At 39.4% G+C, this 19,978-nt stretch overlaps 1 protein-coding gene across 1 annotated transcript; it reads right to left on the bottom strand.

The window, feature by feature from the left end:
* Positions 1-12,426: 12,426 nt before the first annotated feature.
* LOC133784153 (glucosidase 2 subunit beta-like) lies at positions 12,427-13,636 on the bottom strand. Its single transcript, XM_062223633.1, has 3 exons — positions 13,474-13,636; positions 13,091-13,186; positions 12,427-12,736 (listed from the first exon to the last, which is right to left on the bottom strand). The coding sequence occupies exons 1-3, from the start codon at positions 13,619-13,621 to the stop codon at positions 12,633-12,635; spliced, it is 348 nt and encodes a 115-aa protein (XP_062079617.1). The 5' UTR covers positions 13,622-13,636; the 3' UTR covers positions 12,427-12,632.
* Positions 13,637-19,978: the final 6,342 nt, after the last annotated feature.

Genomic DNA, 19,978 nt, shown 5'->3' with positions numbered 1-19,978 from the left:
AATGGTTTTCCAATATAGACTTAGGCTGTAGAACCTTGAGGAAACAAACAGAAACAGAGGGAACACTTCCAAACTCAGCTGCTTTCTTTCTCTCTCTCGTGTACTCCCTCTCCTCCCTTAAGACTGATTGAGCTCTTTGGAATGTTGAAAAATTGGCTCAGGAAATTGAAGTTTTAGGCTGAAGTTGATTGAGGATTTAGCTCAGGGATCGATATTTATTATGAGGTAAGCTTTATAATATGTTTTCTTTGTAAATTTCTTTGGTGAAGTTAAGTTTTAGCTAAGTTTAATGTTAGCTTCAGTTGCTCAGTTGGGATAGGATTTATAGTTTGTTTTTGGGGGTAATTATGGTGCCCATGCTGTGTTAATGAGAGTCCTGGACACGATTATGGTATTAGGTTATGTTTGGGGTGAGATTTGGGTCGGGGGAAATGCAGGAGAAGTGCTGGAAAAAATGGGTTCGCAGGGTTGCGCTGCGGCGCTGTTCTTGAGCGCCACAACTCGCATGAACTCATAGGCCTAAGGGGGTTCGCTGAACCGCCTTAGCGCCACGGCGCTAGGCAGGGTGCGCCACATCACATGTCCAGGAAAATGCCTAGGAATGATCTTTGAATGTTTACCTATTAGGGTTTTTAAGCTCAGGAACTCAAACTTAGGGGCTTGGGAAGGATCCTACTACCCAGTTTAGTAGAATTCGAGCCCCGGGGACTAGAACTAGGTTCAGAAGTCTTTATTTACTCGAGTTTGATAGAGGTTCCATATTATTGTGACATAGGGCTAATCCAAGCGGTTAACAGGGGATTGTGTCTAGGCTATTACCCAGGGCTTGCGGAGTTCAAGTAAGAAAACTGTCTGTGCAGGTAGAGTAGGGCATGGCCCGATTATCTGTGCTTGTATTGGGCTTAGTGTTGTGTGTAGATGTTTGCAAATATTATGTTATATATGTGTTGTGACTGAGCGACAAAGGCCAGAATCAACAATAAGCATGTTGAATGAAGGCCGCCATGGCATGGCCATCTAAGGGTGTTGTGCTCGCCTGCTCGGTTAGGACTGTGAACTTGGTTCCTGGTAACGCACCTTGATCGACTTAGGTCGCTATTGTGAATTGTAGTGGATGCATGTGAATTGTATGTTGTGTTTGTTTAGTTATGAACTTATTAAAATGAATTATTATATGTTATGCTAGTGAAGTTTTCTTGTTGGGTCTTGGCTCACGGGTGCTCTATGGTGCAGGTAAGGGCAAGGGAAAGGCCAGTTGGAGGGCATGGAGCAGTGCGTACATGTTTGGCCTACCTGGCCGCCACGGCTGGGGTTGTTTTGAGGAACATAGTGTAAATGTCCAATTTTGTCACCTAGGTCGACTGTGTAATGATTTTGAGTTGTAAATATGTCTTAAACAATGTTTTGGGATCCCACTGTAACTTTTCTATGATCTTAATGAATGTTTAAACCTTATTATGGAAATTTTATTAAACGATTCTTTACTTTAATTTAATCACACTTTTAGGTCTAATACCTCGATTAGCGAGTCAAATACACATTTTAAAACCACATGGTAATGACTCTAGGGTAGTAGAGCATTACAACTTGGTATCAGAGTGTGCCAAGGTTTATGGTTCCTGGAGTTTGACCAAACATGACCAAACATGTATGCTCGTTGCTAAAGATAAGATCGGCTCAGGGTTGGCCGATATTAAGTGAAATATTTGTCTAACTACTTATCTGAATTGCCTATCTGCTTGTTGATATATAGAGAGCATGATGTGTATATAATGCTAGGGCATGATCCCTTTGATTTTTATATGATATGCTATGTGTATATTGTGTTGGTTAACTATTTGTGTTTGATCAGTTGAACTGGGGGTGGTTTCTTTGGATGTTGTTATCGTGCCTGTGTGCAACGTCATTGATTGCAGGCATATTGAAGTTATGCCTCGGCAATCAAACCGATTTTGCGACAATATGGTCGAAGATAACAACCAAGGTTAGGACCCTCCATCTGCCCAGAAGCTGGCAACAAATGTTTGCAAAAGTGCAAGCTAGACTACAAAGACATGAAGATGAACTAAAAAAGCTGAGACATCAAGCTCCTCATTGCAATGTTGGAATACATGCTCCATAGGCTGTGGCACCAGTCCTAGCCCAACTTGTAATGGAGAATATATGGGAGCCTTTGTATGAGAGATTCAGAAAGCAGCACCCTCCCACCTTTGAGGGCGGTCCAGACCTACTACGAGCAGAGCAGTGGATGAACATGATTACTTCTATATTGGATTTTATGAGGATGGAAGGAAACGAGAGGGTGGCTTGTGCGAGTTACATGTTAAGGGATGATGCCCGCATCTGGTGGAAAGTTGTGTCTTAGAGGAAAGATGTGGCCGTTATGACTTGGGATAAGTTCAGGGACATTTTTAATGAGAAGTATTACAGTATTGCAGTTTGAGGTACAAAGGTGAATGAACTCACTAATTTAACTCAGAACAGAATGACTATAACCGAGTATGCTCTAATGTTCGACTGGTTAGCTAAGTTCACACCAGATATGGTGCCTACTGATATGGAAAGGAGAGATCTCTTTGTGTAGGGATTTAATGTAATGATAGCCCGGGATGTCAAGATAACACTAGATCCAAGGACTACTACCTGTGCTCAAGTAGTGGAAAAAGCCCTTACTACTGAGGGTGCCAAAGACTAGATATGGAAAGAAGGCGCCGCAAGGCGTGATGCTTAGAGGATGGCGCCTCCTTTCACTGGATCTGCCTGAGGTAGTGGCCCCAGTGAACAAAAAAGAAAGGCCCCAGATTCTTTTGTTCCTCCTAGTTCAGATAGGAGGGCATGAGGTGCCTTTGGTGGCCGTCATGACGGGGGAGAGAACTGGAGAAGCTTCCCAGAGTGTGCATGGTGCAGGCGACACCATCTGGGGGAGTGCAGAGTCAGATCATGTTTCTTCTGTGGGGGTGTCAGTCATTTGAGAAAAGATTGTCCACAAGTCAAGAAAGAGGAACCAAAGAGGAGCGAAAACCTCACTCCAGCTAGAGTGTATACTTTGAGCCAGACCGAAGCCAAGGCTAGTCCCTCGGTCATGACAGGTCAGATTTCTAGTGTTGGTTCTTCATTTACTGCATTGATTGATTTAGGAGCTACTCATTCATTTGTATCTACTAGAGTGATAGACCATCTGCGTAGACCTTGTGATCTGTATGCTAGGGGATTTAGAAATTTGTTGCTAACTGGGGAACTGGTGGTCTCTAGGAGGTGGATTAGAGCATTACGAGTAGAGATAGACAGTAGGGAGTTGTTTGTGGATCTAATTGAACTAGTGATGGATGATTTTGATATGATCTTGGGAATGGATTGGTTGGCAAAGTATTGGGCGATGATAGATTGCAAATGAAGGATGGTAGCTTTTGAGCTTGAAGGAGAGGAACCTTTGTGTTTGTGGGGATGGTGAGTGGACCACGAGTACCTATGATCTCTGCGTTGAGATCTAGAGACCTGTTGCAAGAAGGTTGCATAGGATTCCTAGCAAACATAGTAGATATCTCTAAGGTTGTTTCAGTTGAACCCGGTGAGACCAGGTTGGTGTGTGAGTTTCTTGATGTGTTTCCAGAAGACCTGCCAGGGTTGCCACCATGCTGAGAGATCGAATTTGTCATAGAATTGGCACCAGGAGCAGATGCAGTATTGAGGGCACCTTATAGAATGGCTTCAGCAGAGTTAAAGGAACTGAAGATTCAATTGCATGAATTACTGGGTCTAGGATTCATTAGACACAACTTTTCACCGTGGGGTGCTTCGGTATTGTTCATGAAGAAGAAGGATGGGTCATTAAGAATGTGCATTGATTATCGAGAGCTAAATAAGTTGACTATTAAGAATAAGTACCCACTGCCCAAGATTGACTTGTTTGATCAGTTACAAGGAAAGATAGTATTTTCTAAGATTGACCTTCAGTCTGGCTACCATCAGTTGAGGATTAAGGAAGAGGATATACCAAGGACTGCGTTCTGTACGAGGTATGGACATTATGAATTCCTAGTCATGTCCTTTGGGTTAACCAATGCCCCACCAACCTTCATGGATTTAATGAAGAGGGTATTCAGGGATTATTTGGATAAGTTTGTAATTGTATTCATTGTTGATATACTGGTGTACTACCAATCAGAAGCAGAACACGAGCAACATCTTCGTTTGGTACTACAGAGGCTAGGGAGCATAAGTTGTATGCTAAGTTTAGTAAGTGTGAATTCTGGTTACCCCAAGTAACATTTATGGGCCATATTGTGAGTAAGGAGGGGATTTTGGTGGACCCAACCAAGATAGAGGCAGTGAGAGATAGGCCGAGACCGAGCAATGTACCAGAGGTTAGAAGCTTCCTGGGATTAGCAGAGTACTACCAGTGATTCGTCGAGGGATTCTCTAGAATAGCAGCACCATTGACTGAGCTGACACGTAAGAAGACAAAGTTGTTTGGACAGATAGATGTGAGAACATTTTCAAGGATTTGAAGCGATGAATGATTACCGCACCGGTATTGAGTCTTCCATCAGATAAGGAAAAGTTTGTGGTCCACTGCGATGCTTCGAGGCAGGGTTTGAGTTGTGTATTGATGCAAGCTGGAAAGGTGATAGCATATGCGTCTAGACAACTGAAGGAGTATGAACAGAGATATCCCACTCATGATTTGGAACTGGCAGCAGTGGTATTCGCACAGAAGGTATGAAGGCACTACCTGTATGGAGAAAAGTGCAAAATATACACTGACCATAAAAGTTTGAAGGATTTCTTCACTAAAAAATATTTAAATATGCGCCAAAGGCGTTGGATGGAGTTGGTAAAGGACTACGATTGTGAGATTTTGTACCATCCAGGAAAGGCCAATGTGGTGGCCGAAGCATTGAGTCAGAAGGGTCCAGGGCAGTTGTTCAATTCAAGACAGATATTTGAAAAGTTAGCTGAAGAAATGACAAGAGCGAGAATTGAACTGGTAGTTGGCCAGCAAGCCAATATTACCTTTAGTCCACACTTCTTGAGAGAATCAGAGAAGCACAGAAGGAGGATCCTCAATTAAAGAAACACATGGAGAATGTCTTAGCTAGACTGGCTAGAAACTTTACTATTTCAGAGGCAGATTTGTTGAGATATAAAAATCGTATTTGCATTCCGGTGGATGCTAGTATCAGGCAAGAGATTCTGGATGAGTCTCATACCACTCCTTATTCTCTACATCCGGGTACGATGAAGATGTACCAAGATCTAAAGGCTCTATATTAGTGGTCAGGAATGAAGAAAGATGTGGTTGATTAGATGGCCAAGTGTTTAACCTGTCAGTAGGTGAAGGCCGAACACCAAAGGCCAGTAGGGTTGCTGTAGCCTTTAAGGATTCCAAAGTGGAAGTGGGAATATATTACCATGGACTTCGTGGTTGGATTGCCGAGAACAATGGGGCAACATTAGTCTGTGTGGGTGATTATGGATAGGTATACCAAATCAGCCAACTTTTTGCATGTTAGAACAACTTCTACGGTGGAGCAGTATGCTGAAATATACGTAAAGGAGATTGTGCGTCTCCATGGGGATCCAAAATCGATAGTGTCAGATAGGGACCCCACATTCACCTCTAAGTTTTGGAAAAGCCTATAGAAGGCTGTGGGGACGCAATTGAGATTTAGTACAGCCTATCAATCTCAGACGGATGGACAGTCTGAGAGGACGATTCAAATACTAGAGGACATGTTGCAGGCATGTGTGTTAGATTTTGGGGGATCTTGGAGTAAGTATCTCCCTTTGATTAAGTTTTCTTATAATAACAGTTATCAGGCAGCTATTAGAGTGGCTCCATATGAAATGTTATATGGGAGGGAATGTAGATCGCCCATTCATTGGGATGAGATGGGTGAGAGAATGTGTTTAAGTCCTAAGGCAGTTCAGAGGACTAATGAGGCAATTGAGAAGATTATATCTTGAATGCTCGCCTCCCAGAGTAGACAGAAGAGTTACTCAGACTTGAAATGTAGAAGTGTAGAGTTTCAAGTAGGTGATTATGTGTTTTTCATAGTTTCTCCTTTGAGAGGAGTGAAAGGAAAATTAAGTCCTAGGTTTGTTGGTTCCTTTGAGATTCTGGAATGAGTTGGAGAGGTGGCTTACAGGTTAGCTATGCCTCCCCATTTATCAGGGGTTCACAACGTGTTTCATGTCTCTATGCTCTGAAAGTACGTATCAGATCCTGCACATGTGTTGAGTTATGAAAAACTTGAATTGGATCAGGATTTATCTTATGAGGAGCAGCCAATCCAGATTCTAGACAGAAAGGACAAAGTCTTACGGAACAAGACCATTGCCTTAGTGAAAGTGCTGTGGAGAAACAACAAAATAGAAAAGGCAACTTGTGAGCTTGAGTCAGATATGCGGGATTGGCATCCCGAACTATTCATGTAAATTTTGAGGAAAAAATTTCTGTAAGGAGGGGATAGTTGTAACGTCCCAGATTTTCTAATAAGGCTTAGTGCCTTAATTAGTGTGCTAGGAGGGCATAATTGGACTTATATGTGGAATTAATTATGATATATGTTTATCATTATTTGATTACTTGAGTTATATTATAATATGAATATTTATGCATGTTTATGTGTGTATTAAATATGCATGTGGGCTCGTTCTTGTTAATAAGGGCATATTTGTAATTTTGGCCCGTTAATGGTATAAATGTAATAATGTGTGTTACGACTGAGACCACATTATTATGTGGGTATATTTGCGATATTGGGCTCAAGGCGGTCCTAGAGGGCGGATTAGCAGAATAGTCACAACAGGTCAAATACTCGGCTCGGGGGAGTCTAGGGGTATTTTGGGAACATAGTGCGTATCCGAGATTGATCGGGTAATGAGTAGTTATTTGGCGATTATTTAGGTATGCCAAGATTAATTGGGGATTTATAGGACTACTTGAGGAACTAGCGAGAACGTGGCTAATGACCATTTAGCCATTGGAGGTATTAAAGGGCTAAGAATAAGAGTAGGGGCTTTTTAGTCTTTTGATGTTAAGGATAGGCTTAGGCTGTAGAATCTTGAGGAAACAAACAGAAACAGAGGGAACACTTCCAAACTCATCTGCTCTCTTTCTCTCTCTCGTGTACTACCTCTCCTCCCTTAAGCTTAATTGAGCTCTTTGGATTCTTGAGGAATTGGCTCAGGAAATTGAAGATTTGAGGCTGAAGTTGATTGGGGATTCAACTCAGGGATTAAAATTACTTTTGAGGTAAGCTTTATGATCTATTTTCTCTGTAAATTTCTTTGGTTAAGTTAGGCTTTAGCTAAGTTTAATGTTAGCTTCAGTTGGGATATTATTTATAGTTAACTTTTGGGGTAAGTATGGTGCCCATGCTGTGTTAATGAGAGTCTTGGACTCGATTATGGTTTTAGGTTATGTTTGGGGTGAGAATTGGTGACTTTGGTTCGAGGGAAAACACAGGAAAAGTGCTGGAAAAACTGGGTTCATGGGGTCGTGTTGCGACGCTGTTCTTGAGCGTCGCAACCCGCATGAACTCAAAGGCCTAAGGGGGTTCAATGAATAGCCTTAGCACTGCAGCTCAAATAGATAATGTTGCCCAATTAGGGTTTTTAAGCCCGGGAACTCAAACTTCGGGGCTCAAGAAGGATCCTACTACCCGGTTTAGTAGAATTTGAGGCCCCGGGGACTAGAACTAGGTTCAGAAGTCTTTATTTACCTAAGTTTGATAGAGGTTCCATATTATTGTGACTTAGGGATAATCCGAGCGGTTGACGGGGGATCGTATCTAGGTCGCTTACCCAGGGCTTGCGGAGTTTAGGTAAGAAAACTGTCTATGCACGTAGAGTAGGGCATGGCCCGATTATCTATGCTTGTATTGTGCTTAGTGTTGTGTGTAGATGTTTGCAACTATTATGTTATATATGTGTTGTAACTGAGCGGCAAGGGCCGGAATCGATAATAAGCATGTTGAATGTAGGCCGCCATGGCATGGCCATCTAAGGGTGTTGTGCTCGCCCGTTCGGTTAGGATCGCGAACTTGTTGTCTCGTAACACACCTTGATCGTCTTAGGCCGCTGTTATGAATTGTAGTGGATGCATGTGAATTGTTTGTTATGTCTGTTTAGTTATGCACTTATTGAAATGAATTGTTATATGCTATGCTAGTAAAGGTTTCTTCTTGGGCCTTGGCTCACGGGTGCTCTATGGTGCAGGTTAGGGCAAGGGAAATGCTGACCAAGCATGAGTTGGAGGGCATGGAGCGGTGCGTACATGTTTGGCCTACCTGACCGCCACGGCTAGGGTTGTTTTGAGGAAGGTAGTGTAAATGTTCAATTTTGTCGACTAGGTTGACTGTGTAATGATTTTGAGTTGTAAATATGTCTTAAACAACATTTTGGGATCTCACTGTAAATTTTCTATGATCTTAATGAAAGTTTAAACCTTTTTATAGAAATTTTATTGAATGAGTCTTTACTTTAATTTAATCACACTTTTCGGTCTAATACCTTGATTAGCGAGTCAAATATGCATTTTAAAACCACATGGTAACGAGTCTAGGGTAGTAGGGCGTTACACGTAGGCAATGACCTTCCCAATCTGCATCTACACACATCCTAACCCCAGTCTCAATGCATCATCGTACACCACAAATTATCCCCATCTGAAGGAAGACTCAACACTAGAGTAGTAATCAACCGTCCCTTCAATAGTACAACAATACAGTATCGATGCAATTAAACATGCCTTTTTATGTACACATAGTAGTCAAGGGCCAAACCCTATCAGTATATCTCATGCTTCCTATTAAACAGGCAAATAAGGCATTTATATCTTATTTAAGCAGTTAGACACAACCGCATATATTACCAAACCCTGAGTCGAGCTTTGTTTTTAGAGGCGAGTGTACATGCCTAGCCAGTCTTCAAGAAGCCTTAAACCTAGACCGCTCTAATACCAATGTGTAACGCCCTAGATAGCCAAGACCATTACACTGTGTATTTTAAATAGTGCTGGACTTGCTAATCAAGTAATTTGGATATAAACGTATAGTTAAGGATAAGTAACATATTAGGGTTTCAATATTTTGATAAAAGGAATAGTTGTTTTCATAAAAAAAGTTCGAGCCTGTACATGGGATCCAAAAAAAAAAAAAGTGTTTACAAGGCATTTACAACTTCAAAATCAATTAACACTACTACAAAAAAGGATTTTTAGGACTAGCATCGCGAGTCCTAAAAATTTTTTTAGGACTCGCGGGGCGCGAGTCCTCTATTTGAGAGCCTTAAAAACTAAGGTTTTTTAGGACTCGCATTGTGAGTCCTAAAAAACTGTTAACGCGAGTCCTAAAAAATCTGGTTGAGTGCCTTTAATTAAGTTTTTAGGACTCGCATTGCAAGTCCTAAAAAATCTGGTTGAGTGCCTTTAATTAAGTTTTTGCGAGTCCTAAAAAAATCTAATTGAGTGCTTTAAGTAATTTTTTAGGACTTGCTTTGCATGCCCTTAAAAGTAATTTTTTTTTAAATAATGCAGCTACAATTTTCATTTTGATTAAAAAAAATATATCCCTTTGAGTGTCCAAAATGTACTATATATGTTTGATTTCTAAAATTTCAAAAGAAAATACAACAAAATAATTTATTAATTACTCAAAAATATCATTTCAGTATTTAGTCTACTCGGCTTACAAAATCATATTACATGACAGTTTATACTACAATCAAATTATATCATCACCAAATATTAAACAAGAAATGTATACAATGTTAGTGAAATATATTTTTTATTCTAAAAACTTCAACTGTCAATGTTGTCTAGTATTACGCCAAAGAAATGCATCTCAATATAGACCTGCACATTATAAAAAAGTTATTTAATTATAAATATATTATAATTCAAACTTATAAATAAGTAGACACACACACATCATCATCATCATCATTTGGCTTTTAACAATCAAATCAAAGTGAAAATGCATAATTAAGCTACGCAAATTGCATTCAAATCAAATAGTTTTGACTAAATTAAGCATCTAATTAAGCATCTTTTAAGAGACCCTTTTAATCATAATCCACCTCTTAATCTCTAATTTTGTTAAAACTTTAATGTAGACTTATTATTATTATGATGTTATGGTTCAAGTGGGAAGGAGCTTAAGTGATAAGACATTAGTACTACTTAATTACTTGATTAATTAAGAAAGAAACATCACTAATTTGAATCCTATCTTGGATGTATAGTAATTGGAACTTATGATGGAAAAAGATATTAAAACTATTATATTGCATATCAAATTCTTTGTTTATTTGCAATAACTGATGTTGGTTTTTTTTATCTTTTAGCTAGGAACATTTTATGAAACAATTTTTCGCATTGTAAATACGATCAATTTTAACATATAACTTAATCAAAATCCTCCCCACAATTACACCTATTTCACGAAACGAAACCTATAATTACTAATAAGAAAAAACAAACTCAATCCACCAAAAACACATTTACATGCAAAGAGAGGAAGATTAATTAAAAAGAAAACCAAAACCATGCCAATTTGAAAGTTGAAACAAGAAATATAAGAGTGAAAAAAAATAACAAAAAGGCAATTGGCACGCGAGAGGAAGAGTAGAGGTTGCATCAAGCAGAGTATATTGATTTTGCCCAATTTTAGATAGCCACAAAATTTTTGTATAAGAGATAAGTACGTATAAGAGAACCGAAAGGCATTAACAACTATATTCTTATTACAAATAGAAAAATAAGATAAAAAGGAAAACATGAAGAAAAAAAAATTTAGAATCTAAACCCAGAAACACCAAATACAAGCACAATTGAAAGAGATTGAAAAATATCATCAAGAGTTAGAGACAACTCAAGCCTTTAATGAAACCCCTTCTATGCAACTAAAACCATCAAATACTTTTAAAAAAAATACTCACTTCAGCTGCCTGTGAAGTAACCCCAAGCGTTGATTCTAGATAATTAATTTCTTCATGCTATATAAATATATATTCCTAAAAACCAAATATCATATATCCTAAATCTATTTCAAATCATATAAACCCTAGCAATTTTGTTAAAAAGGTAAGAAAATAGGCCACAATCACCAACATAAGCTTAGTTAAAGGTTCACAATAGGTGGCAGAACAAACACCGTTGAAGGATCTTTCTAAGATTAATTTTCAGAATGTTATATTATATGTATGATTCTAAAATCTCACGGACGAGATTTATTCAGCAACCTGTTTTACTCTTTTGGGAGAGAAAAGATGAGGATTTGATTCAAATTCTAGAAAGACCTATCCTGCACTTATAATCTCGAAAGCACAAATCTGTGATCACATAGTTACTCTAAATCGGCTCTTTTGAGGCTTGGATTAAGCAAATTTTGTGATTAGTAGCAAAATTTAAATTCAACTTAATTATTAATTAGGTGGTCAAATGTTAAATATCCGGATCACAAATTTATCATTGTGGCAGCCATCTTTTTCATATTTCCACACAAAACTAAGTACAAAAAAATCTATAGAAAATCGGACAACATATCCCCTAATTTACTAGCCTAGCCATAAGTCACAATCAACACCATGTCAAACAAATCAAACAACACATAGGTTTTCATCCATATATCACCGCAGCACACAAAATTCTCAGAACCTACTTCACTAAGACATGCAAGTTTTCAACCTTCCGTTATCACCGCAGCACACAGAATTCCCATAACCTACTTCACTACGGATGAATATCTAAGATATTCAAACTCCACTAAGTACAAAAATATTTTACAGATAGCCATAAATAAGAAGTCTTAGCTCAACTAGGAAACTATTTTTTTATAATTCAAACTCAGATAAGCTCTAATAAAAATCTTTAAAATATATGAAAATAAAACTGCAATCAATTTCTAATTATATGAAACATGTTTGGTATTAATTACCTGTTCTACACCTTGAACTAAGGACCATTCCTTTCTGGAAGCATCACCATGTTCAGCTTCAGCAGCTAAACTGTCATGGACGTCCACAACATCCTATTAACAGTGGCAAACGTGAGAAGTAAAGGCAGTGAGAATATTTACAAAAGCAATTCATAGTGCTTATAATAATAGACCAATTTCAAGCAAAAAAATATTCTAAATGTTATTGCTGCAGTGCACGAATAAAATCCACAATAGCAAGAACTACTAAAAAAGACTCCAGCAATCAAAACCATCACACAAGAAAAAGAAACTGACAATTTATTCTTCCTTATGATACTACAACAAGTAGATGTAGCTGTTTCACATATGTATATGTTGAAAGAAAAAATTCTAACACTGTACAACTTCCAGTTCTCGTGCTGCTCAAAATAAGGTGAGCTTTGTATTGGTTTGGAGAAAAATAAAATCATGAGAAGCCTACATTACTTACACATGGAAAAAAATAAACTTTGGAATGTACACCTCCCAAGACCCATACTTATTTTTCATTAATACAAAATATCACTTCATTGAGCATTGGAAGTTCATTAAAAGATACTGACCCATATGCAAGTTGAAATAATTTGCATAAACCCTATGAATAATGACATCTATCATAAGTTCACTACCCAACTTAGCTAAAATAAATATGAATAGGGAATGAGGAGATCATACCTCTAAGCTGCTGGACAAGTCCTTTAAGTATCCAACAGTCTGAAATGTATTAGGGCATTTCCCTTTATCATCATACTCATCACTCCCATCACAGCAGTCTGAGATTAAGGACTAGTTAAAGCAGATTAGAGAAGATAAGTATCCAGCTCAAAACAACAATTCAATAAAAAGATCTAATAATTCTATACTACATCCTACATGCACGCCACATTTAATAAAACATGATAATCAGAGAAAAAAAAAGGCTCATTATGATTGAATTCCCATTACTAATTCAATAAGATTTTTTTTTTATCCCTGATCAATGACATAGTTTCTTCTAAAATCACAATCCTCTCCAAAGAAAGAACTCAAAATATAAGAAAAATAAACTAGGGAAATAGAACATGGAAGGAAAAACTGGTTCTTGTGTCTATACAAGTTATTAAAGCAGTAAATTTAAAGCTACTTACCGCATATACCATCATTCACTCTAGAAGAGAATAACACTTTAGGAGCATGCCCTGCATTTTGACAATAGAATCTTCCATTTGGACAAGCAGATGTTCCTATAACCCACCAAACAAATATGCATAGCATTTATCAAAATCAGTAAATCACAAAGACACCCAATAGAAAAGTATAACATTTCACCAAACAATGCAATCAAAAGAAAGGGAAAAGAAAAACCAAATGAATGATATACAAACTGCAGTAAAGTTAGCAAGTATAATAACCAAAAAAAATCCATCCCCATAAGAAATCAGATGCATCTTTCACTTAGATAAATAATCAAATTCAGTAAAATATAGGAGAGGAAGATGATTCTTCTCATCATGTCGATCCCCATCCCCACCATTGAGCCCGCATCTGAGACGAGGAAGACCACGAGCCCAGACCCACACCTCTCCCCCGTCACCATCGTAGCCTTGCCGTAAATTGATCAGACTAATAGCATAGGATCCTTTCTTTGTGAGAGAAAACAAAGTGAGAAAGAGAACCATTTAAGATAAAACATTACAAACCCATATGCCAAAATAACATTAGAAAACATGTATTACTACCTAACTAATCACAGATCGTCAAACAAGAGGCTCGGGTAGTTGGAATCTCACTGGAAAATGCAAGAGGCGGACGACTTCGGACGGTTGGTTGACAGCCCTAGGCAGCGCGTATGGTGGTGAGCTCGCGGGGGTCGACGTTTCGAGGGCCGGGGGTTCGATTGGGCTGGCACGTGTACGGCTTCGGCGATGGGACGATGGCCGTTCGGGCCTGGCAGAGGCAACACAGTGAGAGAGAGAATGAGGCTTCGGGGAAGATAGAGGAAAAGAGGGAGAGAGAAATCATGTTTTAGATTTTTTTTTATTTTAAAATTTTCTTATTTATTTAATTGAATAAAACTAATATCTAATATATAAATTCTTTTTTAGTTAACACAATTTATTTTTTATTTAAATTAAAAACATCTTGTGTGTGTGACTGAAATAGATTTCCAAAATGTGTATTTTGACCCATTATATATTTTCGAAAAAAATGAGTGTTTTTATACTTTATACTTAACAATTTTAAGGACTTGCTTTGAGAGTCCTTAATTCTCTTTTAGGACTCATATAACGAGTCTTTAAAAGTCACCATGTTTTTAGGACTCGCAAAGCGAGTCCTTAAAGAGTATTAAGGACTCCCAAAGCAAGTCCTTAAAATTGTTAAGTAAAACACTCATTTCTTAGCCCTGATTTTTTTAGGACTCGCATATTTTTTTAGGACACTCATTGCGAGTCCTAAATTATGTTTTTTCAGGACTCCCAATGAGTGTCCTAAAAACTCCAGAAATATTTTTAAGGACTTGCATTTATGTGCGAGTCCTAAAAAAGTGTCCCGTAAAGGGTATTTTGTAGTAGTGTAAAACTTAAGTTGACCTAAGCGGAAAAACTAAATTTTGGTTCTAGTCCCTGTTGATCCCTTGACCGTAGCGGTCAAGCAGCTTCAAATGTACACACCGCCCCTAAAGCTCTCCAACTCATGGCTGGTCCAGCTTTCCCTTTCCCTTACCTGCACCACATAGCACCCGTGAGCCAAGGACCAGCAAGAAAACTTAAATCAACAAATTCAATAAGAAACATAGTATAAACAATAAGCTTCGTAGTAATAACTAGCTCAAACAAGCACATGACCCAAGTTAACAGTCAATAAGTTAAACAAGTGCAATTGACACTTCTAATTATTTAGGTGACGTTCAGGCTCAAATCTTTTAGGCCGAGCCCTCATATCTCATGGCCAACCTCGACTCTCTTAGGCCGGGTTATGTTTCGCATGCTTGATGTCAGCTCTGGCTCCCTTAGGCCGGAATTTCAAATTAAATATAATCAAACGTATAGATTATACAATACACAGTTAAATGTAGCATATACAACCATGCCTAATCGAATACTCACATTTATAACCACAATCATATCCATTTACAAGGGTTCGAGCCACGACCACAACCAGGGTGCAGTTTTCTTACCTCGAGTTTCGTACAATAGACAATACGACCTCAATTACGATCCTGATCCCGAGCCTTGCGATAATCTAGTCAATAAAATTATACTCATATTAGGGATTAACTTCAAATCTTGAGCCTCACCTCAGATCATACTCTTAAGATTACTATCCCCATTCGTTGGGGTGTTAGAAACACCCCCGGAGCCCCCAAGTGGGCAACCAAATGGATTCCCGAACTCCCCGAGCCCTAATCTTAAAATTAGCAAAACCTTATTCTGGGGCACTTGGCGTGGTCACGCTGCCCCTGGAGTGGTCGCGCTTGCAGAAATATTGAGCTTTCTGGGGTACTGGCGCAGTCGCGCCCTAGCCCAGCGCGGTCGCGCCACTGGCTCCGAAGCCTAAAATTAAAACCAATTCCTAAGGTTCTAGGACTTTAGTGTGGTCGCGCCACAACCTATCGCGGTCGTGCTAGGTCGCCAGAAACCCAAAAATACCTAGAAATTATAGTGTTCTTCCCCAATTCTCAAGTCCATGATTCCCTTGCATACCAGACCCAGATAATCGACCCCAAACAGACTTTCAAACAAGTTTGTGACCACAAAACGACTTATACATCCCAAACAACCTATTACCAACATAACCAACTCCAAAAAATGCACCAAAACTCATCAAAACTATAACACACCAACAATTGACATGTTTGAGCTTAGGACTCAAGCTACCATCAGCCAAATTCGGAAATCATAAACCCAAATCACAACAATATAGCAACATACCAAAGTTTAAAGCAACAAAACTTATTTCAAAAATCAGTACACCAAAATCCTAACTCTATGCACTTAAATTTCAACTTAAAAATCTCAAACTCCCCAAATTCAAGAACACAACATGAAGCAAGAAAGACATTCAAAGGATGGTAGCTCACCCTTGAATTTTGAAAATTCTCAATCTAGTAAGACCTAGGCAACTTCTAGCTCCTTCCCTTGCTCTTCAAGTCTCTCCAAGCTTCCTCAAATCACCAAAATTCTTTTCAAGCTCAAGACCTTTCCTTTGCACCAAAATCACCTCAAGAGAGAACCAAGGGAAAGGGGAAAAACACATGCAAGTGTTTTCCCTAAGGATGCTGCCCATTACTCTAATGCATATGTCAAATGACCGTATTACCCCTACCAACAATTAACCCCCAAGACAACCTTCGAGGGTACCAAGGTCATTTTGCCACAAACCCCACTAAACCTCAAATTAACACCCTAAATTTCCAATTAAAAGGCTAACCCTCCAAATATGAATATTTCCTCCAATAATGCTCCACTAATTCCTAACCTACGCAAAATTACCAAAATACCCCTTAACTCACCCGAGCCGGGTATAAGTTCCCGTTGTGACTTTTTCGTCGAATCGCTCTAAAGGATCAACTAAAGCCAATTATAGCAAATATATTCACATAATAATGTGGTTCCAATCACATAACAAATATAATTACAATTATACCCTTAACGACTCAAAATTACGAAAATGCCATTTTTCATAAAAACAAGCCCACAATCACATTAAATACACATAAGCATGCATACATAGTCATATCTTAATATAACTCATATATTTCACATAATCACATATATATTCAATTAAATCTATATATAAATCCATTTATGCCCTCCTAGCATGCTAATTGAGGCATTACGCCTTATTAGCAAATTTGAGACGTTACACAGCCAGTATAATTAGCGGCTGGCGAAGGAGTGCCTCGAGAGCGCTCAGGCTGCCTAAGCAACCCAAGAAGCTTGATTGGACCAGGAGCTCGAGGAGGAGCTTCAGGTGGGCATTGAGTCCTCCTCTCTAGACCAAGGTAAATCCCTCATTATTATTTATAATGCTAAGTCTGTGGGATATGGGGTAGGTCCTGAGCACGTTTGGGCTTCTCCATCGCTTCTCTGGTGCGGCCTCATTCAGATCGTCAGTGAACTCGAGAAGAGTACCAGGACTACTAGGACTTGATTGATTGTTATCTCCACCATTCGAAGAGACAGCTGCCTCCTCAGGCCTTTGTGCTCCTCGACGATGTGACTTCTTTCCATACGAGGTGTATCTACCAGTATGAAACTAACACCACTCAGGAGATGGGGAGGCTCATAAGGGAGTTCATGCACTCGATGCTTCACTCGGAGGAGCAGTCCAGTGGTGGGGCTTCTTAAGAAGCCCGCGTGCTCTCGACATAGTTGTTATTTTTGCTTTTTACAAGTATCTCCATTGTTTTTATAAGTACTAATTGCATCTCAGATGGGTTTGACGAATATAGCCCGCGCTTCTAGGAGATTGGTCGAGGGACCAAGTAGATTCAAGGTTAGAGGATTCCAAAGACCCCGTGAGGGGGTGGAATCTTCTCACCCTCTAAGAGGCAGTGAGTTTCGTTGGCTCTAAGTGAGGAGCCTCAGGTGGAGGACACACCCATTTTTGAGGTGTCTTCGACTGCCCATTTAAAGAGTCTCCCAGAGGATTCTGACACTTGCCTGAGAGGCTAGTTTGTGAGTACTTTGATAGGTTGTTCTTGGAAGTAGGGCTTGAGTTTCTAAGAAGTTATCATCAAGAAAAAAGTCAACTTCTCCATGAGTGGATACCTGGACTCCGCTTCGAGGAGTCTTTTACTGACATAGTACATTGGATGTTGGAAACGAGCGTCCTCGCGTACTAGAGCTGCACTGGTGGCATGCTCTATGATGGCCATGTAGAGGAGTAGGGGTCTTGGAGTAGGGTTCTTCCATCTTCTGACTTTTACAGTATTAGATGATTTTCCATGTGTACCTTGAGCTGTTGAAAGGTTTTCTCATACTCCTCTGTCCATTCGAACATTTGACCTCCTCGTAGGGTGTTGAAGAATGGAATGCACTTGTCAGTGGCCATAGATACAAAGTGGATAAGAGACGATATTCGACCAGTCAAACTCTGCACAACTTTGTGCTTCTTGGGGGATGACATCTCGATCAGTGCTCTAATCTTCACGGGGTTTGCTTCTATTCCTCGAGCGCTCACAATTAATTCAAAGAACTTCCCAGAGGCTACTCCGAATGTGCATTTTTAGGGATTCAATTTTATCCCGAGCCCGCGAACGACAAAGAAATCTTCTGCCAAGTCTCTCACGTGCTCCGGGGTTGTCTTGGATTTGACCATTATGTCATCCACGTATACTTTCACGTTCCAACCAAGTTGGTTTTTGAACATTTTGTTCACCAACTTATAATAAGTGGCCCTTACATTCTTCAGGCCAAAAGGCATCACCTTGTTGCAATAGACGCCCTTGTCTGTTCAAAAATTGGTGTGTTCTTGGTCCGCGACATGCATGGAGATCTGGTTGCACCCTAAGTAGGCATCCGTGAATGTCAGAAGTTCATACCCGAGGTAGCGTCTACCATCTGGTCAATCCTTGGAAAGGGGAAGTAGTCCTTGGGGCAAGCCTTATTAAGGTCAGTGAAATAGATGCAGGTTTTCTAGGTCCTCGTTAGGCTTTAGAACCAACACTAGATTTTCCAACCATTTAGGGTATTGGGCCTCCCTAATGAACCTGTTCTAGAGAAGCTTGTCGACCTCTGCTCTTAGGGCCTTCGCCCTTGTAGGGTCTAACAACCATATTTTTTGTTGCACCGGGGCAACATTAAGGTCCACATTCAGAGTGTGGCAGATAATGTTGGGGTCAATACCTGTCATCTCCGCATGAGACCAGGCAAAATCATCCTTGTTCTTCCGGAGAAAGCTTACCAAGGCTTCTTGGACTTCCACCTTGAGGTTCTTCCAACCTTTGTTTTCTTTTTCTGGGTTGGCTTCATCGAGGACAACCTCTTCGATCTCCTCCAATGGCTCGATTGCCCTATCTTCTCCAACTCTGGGATCCAACTCATTGGACTTCTGCTCCTCGAGGACAACCTAGACTTCCATCTCCTCTAGAGAAGGCTGCTCTAAAGCAGCTACCACAATCACCATTACCAGGTGCTTGAGTGACACATTGTAGCACTAACGGGCTTGTTCTTGGTCCCCGCGAGCTGTGCCAATCCTCGAGTATGTGGGGAGCATCATGCACAAATGAAAAATGGAGGTGGCTGCTCCAAAATTTACAAGGGTTGGCTGACTCAAGATGGCGTTATAGGCAGAGGAGCAGTCCACCACCGCAAGGTGCAATACTTGAAGGCCTATCGAGACACCTCTCCTAGTGTCACAGGCAGTTTGATCTGCCCCATTGGGATTAAGCCTTCCCCTGAGAAGCCATATAGGGTCAAAGTGCATGTTGGGATATCTTTTGATCAAATATGTGCAAGTGTACACAGTCACAAAATAAGTAATAAAGAGGTAAAAATTCGAGATCGTCTCCACAGGGATTGCAAATTAAAACTAAATGCACAAATTAATTACCAAACAATTGCAAAAGTAACCAAATTAAATTATTTTGATTTTGTAAACTAACACTACTTAAAATCAATTAAAAATTCTCAAAAGTAAACTGTAATGCTAATTTAAAAGTGAGGTAAATCAATTGGTTGAAATAGGCTTGAGTTATTAAATCCCTCTATGTCAATTGACATGTACGTTTTGCTGTAGCAAAATCTCAGCAAAATTACCCAGAGTTAACAAGAATTCCAAATTAGCTCATAAAACTTTTCCAAGTCCTATGGTATTAATTCTTTCACCTAATTTAACATATTCCTATGCCAATCATGTTTAAGAACCCAGAATTTACGCATCAATTCATAATAATGGTTACACAAGATAAATAGCACATTCCCATGTTATTCACAAACATAACCTAATAAGATTATTCACTTGTGTCATTCAAATCTATCAATTATATTCAAACTTCCTAGGAAAAATATAACTTAATATCTTGCCATTGG

Source organism: Humulus lupulus, chromosome 6 (genome assembly GCF_963169125.1).
Source record: "Humulus lupulus chromosome 6, drHumLupu1.1, whole genome shotgun sequence".
NCBI lineage: Eukaryota > Viridiplantae > Streptophyta > Magnoliopsida > Rosales > Cannabaceae > Humulus > Humulus lupulus.
The sequence above is the reverse complement of the archived record's forward strand: the minus strand, read 5'-3'. Positions and strand labels throughout refer to the sequence as shown.